This window comes from Aythya ferina, assembly GCF_964211825.1.
Source record: "Aythya ferina genome assembly, chromosome: 29".
NCBI classification, from domain to species: Eukaryota; Metazoa; Chordata; class Aves; order Anseriformes; family Anatidae; genus Aythya; species Aythya ferina.
The window spans coordinates 2,973,301-2,983,884 of record NC_140326.1 but is presented as its reverse complement, the minus strand read 5'-3'; the positions used below and the strand labels follow the sequence as shown (position 1 = coordinate 2,983,884).

At 50.9% G+C, this 10,584-nt stretch overlaps 1 protein-coding gene across 1 annotated transcript; it reads right to left on the bottom strand.

Moving 5' to 3' along the window:
* Positions 1–448: 448 nt before the first annotated feature.
* On the bottom strand, positions 449–6,096 carry LOC311425049 (methanethiol oxidase-like; the record flags this gene model as incomplete). Its single annotated transcript, XM_084500529.1, has 12 exons — positions 449–856; positions 1,394–1,512; positions 1,635–1,727; positions 1,825–1,946; positions 2,114–2,188; positions 2,481–2,669; positions 3,005–3,187; positions 3,679–3,799; positions 4,291–4,476; positions 5,004–5,116; positions 5,470–5,523; positions 6,093–6,096. The coding sequence occupies 12 exons, from the start codon at positions 6,094–6,096 to the stop codon at positions 694–696; spliced, it is 1,422 nt and encodes a 473-aa protein (XP_084356655.1). The 3' UTR covers positions 449–693.
* Positions 6,097–10,584: the final 4,488 nt, after the last annotated feature.

Here is a 10,584-nt window from a genome sequence, read left to right as displayed (position 1 = left end):
ACTGGGTTTCTTTTAATTGCAGGACGAATGTTTACTGTGGGATGTTAATTTGCAGGCTGGAAGGAGGGCAGGAGCAGAGTAACAGTTTTCCCCATGACACATCTAACTTAGTCAGTGTCTGCTGCTGCTTCTGGCTGCAGAGCTGAGTGTCTGCAGGCTCGGTCTCACGGGCAGTGCAGCAGGCTCTCAGCCTCTACAGGCACATCTTTAGCAGCAAGTTGCTGCCCTGTCCCTGCCAGTGCTCACCCCAGGTGCAGACCAGAAAATCAGCAAGCTCTAACACTAATGCCCTCTCTCATGGAAGGCTGCTGGCCCACAGCTCCTGAGGATTGGCACCAAAAGGTGATCCAGTGATCCTGTAGAAGTGATTTCCCAAATGTCAACCTTATCATTAACCACTGCTGAAAAACTTATAGAAAGGTTCAATGAAGTAAGACACGTGAAGATCTAGGTGATGCAAAGAACAATTTTATTTGTGTTTAAAGCAGAACACAAGAGCAAACCAGTGTCAGGAAACAGGCACCTCTTTTCAGATTAAAGCACTACTCGCTCCTTTGGCTGTAATACAATACTGAACCAAGCATGCCACAAGCAAGCCTCAAGTGCTCTTGCACCAAAGAAAAACTGTCCAGGAATGACCTGGATGAAGAACAGCAACTCAGATCAGCGAGAAGGGAGTCTAGGCGATGGCGTCTAGGCCAAGATGTCGGAGGTGGAATCTCCGCAAGGGAAGCGGATAGAATGGGCAAGGCAAGGCCCATTGGGTTCCTTTCCGAAATCCACCAGGAAGTTCTTGTTCACGGTCAGGCCTCCTTTCTCAGTGTCCACATCAATCTGCAGCATGACAGAGCCTTCCCTGCAGGGGGGTGAGAGAGCAGGTATTACAGACAAGCACACGGGGCCCTTCATGCCCTTCATGAGGTGGAGGCATTCTCCCTGACATCTTGTCTTCTCCACAGAGAAGACAGCAGAGGCCCACTTCCAGCAGTGGCTAACACCAGCACCCATGGCTCCGTGCTGAATTCTCACCGGAGGCGAGTAAACCGCCAGGCATGATGTGACAGACAGGCTGCAGCTTGCCTTCGTGTTGGAGGTCATCGTTACTAAACCAAAACGCCTCTGGTGGAGCAGAGCCGTGGCCTGGCTCTGAGAGACCCACAGATGGATTCACTCCAACTGCAAGGCCGATCAACGTACACGCTCCCAAGCCAAGCCCTGCCACTGCAGCTCCACACAGGGAGCAGGTTCAGAGGTGCATGGGAGACAATTGCGTGTGCAATTCAACAAGAGCAAGCGCAAGGGATTCCTTGCAGTCCCCCGGGTGAGGCACCTTCCCCACTTCTAGCAAGGAGGCCTTGCAAAAGAGACCCCTTTCCTCCCCCAGATCTCCTACCTGACCACGTTCGGGTAGAACTGCTTGTCCCACGTGCTGTAGAAGGAGTTGGTGACGTACAGCCTCTTGCCATCCAAGCTGAGCTGCATCTTACAAGGGCCACCGTACACCCTCTTGCACTGGAGGCACAACAGAGAGCAGTGATGTCAGGGCCTCTTTCTCTCAGCAGACAAGCAAAAGCAGAGGCAGCAGAGCAGAGAAGCAGAGCACAATGGCTGCCTCCCCTCCTAACACAGCTCACCTTGATCACCAAGGGCTCCGGCTGGCACTTCAGCTCTTCATCTCTACACACAGTCACGGGCCCGCCTCTGAGGATGCTGCCTCCCACAAACACCTGGAAGCAAGGCAGTGGGAGATGTGTGGCTTGTATTGTAACCACCACCAGGTACTGATAAGGAAGCAACGCTGCAAGCCCCTCTGCCCGTCCTTACCTGTCCCACCAGCCTGGGCTTGCAGGTTTTGGAGATGTCATACTGGCGGATGTCTCCGTGCAGCCAGTTGCTGAGATACAGGTATTTGTCATCCAAGGAGATGACCATGTCGGCTGTGAAAGCTAGGGCACAGAAAAAAGAACTCTGGAGGAGGCGGCGTCAGCAGAAAACTCAGCCCCTCTGGCACGGCGTGCATTGGGTTTACAGGGCACAGCCGCTGGGCTTTGCCAGGCTGCACAACGCAACGCTCCGAGAGGAAAAGGGCAACTCCACCTCAGGGCTCACCAACCTGGCATCTTGCAGAGAATCCATCCCGACACGTCCTTGGCTGGTATCTGAATCGCCTCCTCTACTGACCAGGTGTCTCTCTGCAAAGGAGCACAAACACCGTGCCGTGGGCATTCCTGGCTGCTCAGGCCAGAGCCCTCCCCTGCGCTCGCCCACTTGCACAGCCAGGCAGATTGTAGAATCATAGAATATCTCGAGCTGGAAGGGACCCCTAAGGATCTTCGAGTCCAACTCCTGGCACTGCACAGCTCTCCCCAAAATTTTAGAGCATGTGCCTAAGCACGCAGTCCAATCGCTTCTTAAATTCAGAGAGTCTGGGTGCAGTGCCTACTTCACGCCTGGGTTTCTGGTGGCTGCTGGCAGAATACTTGCCTCACAACAAGTCTTGTAGAAGCGGTAGATGATGCCACTCAGGGCACAGCTGACATAGCCCTCAGCAGCATCGGGGTTGTGGAGGAACTTAACGCTCAAGGGCAGAGAGTCCTCCCCCAGGTCAAAGCACTGGGTCAGGGTGCGGCAGGACAAGTTCCACACGTTCAGGCGGCGCCCAAAGACCCCTGAGGAAGAGGAAAGGCGAGAGTCAGGAGAGGGCAGGGGAGCTACGGAGATCGCTCACACCTAAAAATGCTCCCTGGCAGGGACAGCCACGGCAGCGGCTACCCAGCATTAGCAGCAGCAAAATGCAGTGGCTTTGGGAGCAGAGGGAGAGAACAGGAACCAGCCTGTCTTGAGGAGAGACGATGAACGTCCTGGGGCAGTACCTGTAAAACGGGCCATTTTGGGACAACTCCGCCTGCCCCCTCTCCCCGGTTCTGGACCGTTCAGCAACCGCATCAACATCCTCCCATGACCCTGGTCAGTTCTGGCTCAGTGCTTGCATCCCCATTCTCACCTTTCTTCAAATCATCAGGATTAAATCCACGCCCCGCACGTTTTGGAACCAGTCCGGCAGAGCTGATGAGAACGTTGTGGCGGGGCTGGTACCAGAAGTCGTAGCCAGTTGGGGGGGCCTCGCACTCGTTTTCCCAGTTACCTTTCAGCTCAAAGGTCTCTCCATCCAGCACAATAAATCCTCCTGTGATGCAAGAGGGTATGCACAACAGATCACATACTCCAATTCTAACTAGGTAAGATGGTTTGTGCAATATCCAAATTAAATGTCCAAGATCTTCAATCCCATCTGTGTCATGCAGAATTTTCTTGAAATTTCAAAAATTATCCCAACTTTACATTTGCTTGTGTGCATTCTTTGGCCAAATTATCTGTGTTGGCAGAGCTCACCCCACCTCCCTGTTCTCAAGGAGTGATGAATGAACCCCATGCTAAAGTAGGTAGGCGGAATACTTGAATCTGCAGAGGCGATCAGCATGTCCTCTAGCACTTCTCTTCATGTCCCTTCTGTGCACCTCTGTCTTGTGGCTTGTTATTGTGCTTTTAGCAGCCAAGAAAGACTAGGAATTTTCACAAATTATCCTACATCTACTGTTTGACACTCTGAATGTTTGTGTTTTGTAAGCTTATTTTTCTAATAGAATCACATTTTTGGAATGATTAATGGAAAAATACCTTTTCCATTGCCAGCTGGATCTCCCATGTTGGCAATCAGTATATCACCATTAGGCAGGCTATGAACTATACTAAGGTGACCCTTGTTGCACTTCCAGAAGACATCCACTGGCTCAATCATCTGGAAAAAGAGGACACACAGATGTAAGCCTCATTTCACACTATATAGCAGAGTCTTTGCCCTGTGAGGTTTCTGATGTTCACAGGAGTTTTCTTTTGAAGAAATCACACCTGCTAGGCCTTGCTCATCCTTGGAAAGAAGCGAAGAAGCCACTGAGCTCTCCTTTACAAGGACAACATGAATGCAGCAACTTGTAAGAGCTTATTTGCCCACCTTACTCTTTGGGATGGGGGCCAGGCATGGGGTGCTACAGGGCTTCCAGTTATTAGACACTCCCTGAATGCAACAGGCACAGGGAAGGCAAGAAAACAGGGATGGGTGCCTCCCCTCAGCCTGAGAAGGAGGAAGCCGAGGAGGAACCACGACCCAGGTCCCTAAAATCAGGGGGAAGAAAAGAAGAGGAGGAAAACCTTCTTCCCTGTGCATTATTCCAGAAGCACCAGTTCCCAAGTCCTTCCCAGAAAGTTGCCTTTGAATCAGCTCAGGCATACCTTACACAGCTTGGGAGCCCGGCACTGTGAACCCACATCCACCACGTAAATACGGGAAGAAATCAAACAGGGGAGAATCAGCTTGTTCCTTTTTGTTGTGATATTGTCAAAGCAGACGCAGCCAGCGCTCCACCCTGAGGAATGCAGCTCGTCTTTGAGGTTGGGCATGGGCAGGCGGTGGATCACCTAGGCAGTCAAAGGCAAAGTTAGGGTTCAGTCAGGGAGGCAGGGAGAAAAGGGGACATTAATGCATCCAACAACTTAGAGGTGATAATACTGTTCCCTGCACCAAAGAAGATCTGTGTAAAGGTCATTTCAAAGAAGAAGAGTGGATGTAAATAAAGAATCTGCCTAGCATCCTTCAGAGACAGATAATTGCTGATTTCCCATTTAGCATGACATCAGACTGCTTGGTTCAGCGCCTTATAGCATCTCTGAAATTGCAGTACAATAGAAACATGCTGAAAGTGCTGGATACTCTCATTCTCCTGGGTCACTAGGGACTATTTTCCCTGTTGAACAGTCATAGGCAGGAGATTCAAACCAGAAGTTGAATAGAAGCACAAAGATGCTCTGGAAATGAGTTGGGACACAGAGATGCAGAAGATTCAGCTAGAGTCAGGCACACGGGACAGCAGAATAGAGTACATGTTGTGAAACATGGAGTAAGCATCTGGTCATCACTGCAAATAAAGCAGTGTAGGCACAGGTACCTGGCAGTAATACGGAGATCTGGGGTTGAGATCAACAGTGGCCAAGAAGTCAGGTTGGTTGATGCATGTTTCTCGGTAAGTACAGGTCACATATGCAAGCTCCTCTCTAGGAGCTAGGTATATGGAAAATTTGTGTTAAAATGTGCCATGAAATAAGAGTAAAGGTAAATAAAAAACTTCAGCAGATTCTCAGATAAGACTAAGCCACATTTTCTGCAGCTACAACCTTCCTCTTTGGTCAATGACAACTGCCCAGCCCTGGCTCACTACTGGCCCAGAGCTGAGAACACAACACAAACTGATCACTGCACAGCTCCAGTTTTCTCCCACCGAGGGAAGGGACTCAGCACATGCAATTAATGAACGGTGGTCTCTAAAAGACTCAGGCTTTGTCATCATCCAGTCCGAAGCTAACACCCCCCTTTCACAAACGCCCCCCTTTCCAAACATTCCTGAGAGGACTTGCCTTTCACAACGTCCGGGCAGACGGGGTAGTCGTAGCACTGAAGTTTGCATCTGTCTGAGTTGAGAAAAAGAGAAAAGTGAAAGGAGAAACATCCACGTCCTTAAATGCTGTCAGTTCAAAAGGCTCCATCCCACCCAGCGGACCTTCGCCCACCCTCGTCATCAGTGGGGACCTCTGACCAGCATCTACTTGCAAATATTCAGACTAGATATAAGGCAGAAATTCTTCACTATGAGGGCTGTGAGGCACTGGCACAGGTTGCCCAGAGCAGCTGTGGATGCCCCATCCCTGAAGTGCTCAAGGCCAGGTTGGATGAAGCCTTGAGCAAGCTGGTGTGGTGGGAGATGTCCCTGCCCAAGGCAGGGGGGTTGGAATGAGCAAAGCTAAGCCCCTGGAAGCAGACCAGTAGCAAGATGAAAGACACCTTTGTGCCCTGTCAGGCAAAGCCCCAGGCTTCAGTCCCACCTTCCTGCAGCGCTGCAGAGGAACAAAGCTCCCAGTCCACAAGTGGGACTCGGCTTCAAGGTGGGATGTCTGCAGCCCCAGGCAGAGGCTGGAGCCAGGGCCAGGATGGAGCGAGAAGGCACGGAGCTGCTGTGGGGAGGCTGCAGAGCGTTTCTTACCCATGCTGAAGGCCTTCTGGTTCACTGTCCTCAAGAGCAGAGGTGCTGGGGCTGGAGGAGCAGCTTGCTGTCTGCCTTGCTGGAGTGGGTTGTGTAGTGCCAGGGCTGCTCGGAGGGCCCTTATATACACGACTAAGGGGTGGGGGGCAGAAAGCAGGCTGCCAAGGGAGGAGCGAATGTTCCCAAGCGTTTGGGAGGTGCCAGACCAGCGCTGTGGCTTGTTTCCGCCTTGCTAACCACCAATCTAGAGGAAAAATCTGCTAGTCCATGCAGGTCCTTTCCTGAAGCACAAGCCACCCCTATCTGATCCTGGGGCCCTGCTCATCTCCACTGGGACTTCTTTGGGCTCTGGAGGCCTCCATGGCCCAGCCAAGACACAAGCTAATTAAAGCCATCCCCCATGCCCAGCTTCTTGCAATAGAAATGTGCAGCGATTGCAAATTCCACACGAGGGATGAGAAGCCCAGCTAGATAATTGGCCCCACCAGCAGCCTCCTGGAAATTACGAGGCTTGAACTCATGGAGGCCACCAAAGGCACCTCCAAAATCTGGACCCTGACACAAGGCACGTCTCTGTTTGAGGGCTCAGAGGAAGACACGGGCTCCCTGCCACCAGCTCAGAAAGCCAGGCCCACAGGTTCCTCCACCCGTGAAGAAGACTTCCTGAGCTCGGAAGAACCGGGATCCAGGGATTCCGAGAGGCAGGGGCTCCACCAGTACTGAGCTCACAGGAGACCTGAGGAGTTGCCACCAGCTCCCAAGCACTCAGAAGACAACTATGGCCAGGGACGGATGCCTCAGGATGTACATTCTGTGCCAGTCTTGGTCCAGCACATCTGAGGATCAAGACATGCCAGCTGCCTCTCAGGCTTGCACCTGCACACGGGAGAGTCAGTCGACGTGTGAAAAATAGGGACCTCGAGGATTCAGGGCAGGTCGGCGTCACAACACGGCACTGCAGCAGTGGCCACATCCTCTCTGCACCTCCCTGAAGCAGAACGATGCCAAGAAAAACTGATGCTGGAGGTGTCTCCATGTCCACCTGCTTGGACAAACTGCACAGCTCCATGGGTTCTTGGGACAGGGTCCTGACTGGGTGGCACAAAGCCCTACAATCCACCAAGTGCCGCGGAACGTGAACGAGTACCATATCTCGCGGAAGAACTCCTCAATCAGCGGGCAAATTACATCGGGTAAGTAATTGCTCCACGTAGGAATGCAGAAACATCTGACAGAGCCACTAAAGAAGCCCTCGGGAGATCCCTATCGGGAGAGAGGACATCTCGCCCAGGCTCTAATTAATGGCTCTGGCTTCAGCACAGCTCTCTAAACAGGTGACAGAGGGACACGGGAGCAGCCAAACTCTTGGTCTTTTCTGTCAGAGAGGAGCATCAAGCTGACACCATTGCCCAAGGATTCTTACAAGAACTCGTGATCTGTTCAGCACAAATGCGCCTCATCAGTTTCACTGCCAAGGGCAAAGGCAGGCTGAAGAGGGGTTGTTACCTGCCACAGCTGGACCCTTCCACACAAACCATCAATGGACAGTTCGTGCTGCCACTGCTGCTGCCCAGCTACGTCAAGTTTCTCTGTAAGACAAGAAGAAGTTGGTAAAAGACCATCACGGAGGAGAGCACAAAGCATGCAAAGCAGCGGCACAAAACCCTGTTTGATTAGCTGCCAGAGAAGTGGAGTCCTACTCAAGGCAAGAGCGGCTCCTGTGAAAGAAATTACGTCCTCTGCCAACACCAGGAGGGGTCAAGAAATGCCATCAAGATCAAAGCCCAGGACTGCCCTTCTGCCTTGATGACCTGAGAGTAACACGTAGGAGTGGGGGGAAATACATGCACGGCAGTGAAACGCACTGGAATCACCTTCCGTGTGATTGGGCTTGCCAAACGCTTTCGGGTCAGGTGGCAGCAAAGGCAAAATGACTGGCACACAGGCTCACGCTCATTTTTTCCACGGAATTTGCCTTTCAGGCTGGCACGGCCTGAAGATGTGCTCCAGAAAATGGGCACCAGGGGATGCTGCCCACTGAAGGACACTCAGGTCTGATGGCAGGGTGCAGCTGCAGCGGCTGCTCCATCAGAGGCAACGTCAGGGGCTTGGCTGCTGCCCCTGACAGAGTGCTTTTGCAGTCACCATGTGCATGTCTCAATGCACCTTCTTGTGCCTGTACACCTGCTAATTAAAAACTTCATTAGTCTGCTGCTCATTAACAGTGTGCTGGTCATCCTAGTTGGCTTTCCTCGGTGACGTCTTTGGCATCCCTCACAAAACCAAGCTGTGGGGCGTAGAGTTTTCTAATTAAAGCTGATAGGAAGAAGGATAAGAGCAGGCTCAGCAACACCAACAGGAACGCAAGCAATGGTTGGTGGGGAACAACATTGCTACAGCCTGCTACCAGCCCAAGAAGAGCTCCCTGTGGCAGGCACAGGTAGGAAGCTGTGACATGGAAAAGCAACCGGGGGCTTTCTGGTGCAGCCCAGACTGTGGTGGCAGCTCTGTCCCTCCTCCTGCCCATCACTTCCAGCCCTGATAGGGACGAACATGCTGTCATTGTGATCATGGGCATGACGGAGTGAAGCATTCTGGCGTGGACTGGCACTGCACACTGAATGCGCTGGGAGAAGACCCTGCTTCACTGAGGACACTGAGGCTTCTCTTAGCACCCAAGCAACAACTCCCCCAATGATGGGACCACCCTGTGACCTTTCCCCAGCTCTCCAGGGTGGACGCCCTGTCCCTTCCCACCTGATCCTCGAATATAACCCTGGAGGTGCCCTGGTGTATCTCAGCGTTGCTCACGATCCTGCATTCTGAAATCCCCCTTTCCTATCCTTTTGGCCTGCCCCCTTACTCTTCTTACAGCCTTCTACCAGATTCAGATAGTTCAGGTAGGCACTGTGCACGAAAGGAGCACCAGAGTTTGGAAGGACTCTCATTATCACCAGTGCCCCAGCAAAAAATGCCAGCAGAGCTATGTTATCTAAGACCTCATCATGCTGCAGGTCTCTGTTGCAGTCCCTTTCCCCCTTCAGGAAGGGAAGCACACCATCCACTGCTTGTGTTAAAACAGCCATGATTTTCACTACAAACAGCAGGGGCAACACAGGTGTTGGTGGTTAATTTGCAACCTGTTTATGTGGCACAGGAAGCTTAACAAAGTTCACTGTTAACTTCTTCAAGATGTGGCTTAGAGTGTGTCAGCTTGGAGCTCTCACAGCTCCACACATCAGTGTTTACTGACTAATGATCCTAACCCACAGGGAGTCTGATTATAAGCAGCTGCCAGTCTGTCTTGCTGATGTTATGAAGCAGATCTTTGCTGGCCAATTTATACTCACAGAGTGAGGCCCAATTCGTTTTTGTCTTTTCTACCTGAACTTCGGTAGGGCCTGACATTTCACCAGCAGCAAGGTACACAGAAATCGCAGCTAATGTGTGGAATGAGTGGTCCCCATGTTCCAACTCTACCAGCAGCAGTGAACATGAAATAGAGAGGAAAAAGAGGATGATTTTTGAAGCAGACTGATATATGCTCACCTGAAACCTTCTTGTGCATGAGGAAAAATGTATAGCAAATGTGAAATTGCACTGCTGAATGAAAGGAAGGTGACAACAGGAGGTCACCTCACTGGCACTTGCCTGTTATTTGCAGATATAAGCCAATGGAGGAACAATATATTTTAAGCTACAGTGGTTCAAGTTGTTGGATAAAGTCTCTGCTGAAAAAAGACACTTTATGTCCTTCTCTAACCTGAGAACATAGAAAGATACGTGCTTTTCCTGGAATTGGGAAACAATTCCACAATTCTACAACCTGACATCAGATGTCTTCAGGAGAGAAGCTCCTATCATGAGCATGCAAGGCTCATTGAGTTCCTTCTAAAATCCACCAATCTCCTCTGAAAAAGAAAAAGAAAGCTGGCATTATGGACAAAGGAACTGTGTTCTAATATAAGTGTCTCTCACATTTTGCAATTCTTTCTGTATCTAGGTTAAGATCTCGTTTTTAATGACTTGCATTTTAAGTGACTAGGGATGGGTCCCAGTTCCATATTTGCCTACACAAGCATTGAGGGGTAATCCAAAAATCCTTTTCCTTGTATCGTCTTCCAAAAGCTCCAGATCTCATCTACTTCCCAGAAGCATGCCACCTCAGGCATAGTGTGCACAGATTGGGAGCCCATAAGTTTGTTCTCATATCCGTGACATAAAATCAAGAAAAAAGATTAAACTCAGAAGTATCAGTTTGTTCTTTTTCCTTGATGACACATCATCAAAACATGATGCTTCCATTCCATCCTGAAGTGATGACGCTCATCTTTCAGGTTGGACAGGCAGTGGATCACATAGCCAAAGGCAAAAATATTTCACTCAGAGAAGCAGAGAAAAAAAGGGACCCTAATGCAAGCAGTCACTTAGGCCTTGCTGCTGCTGGGACTGCCTCTAGGGATGCCGTGAGGGTAGTACTGGCCTTGATGCT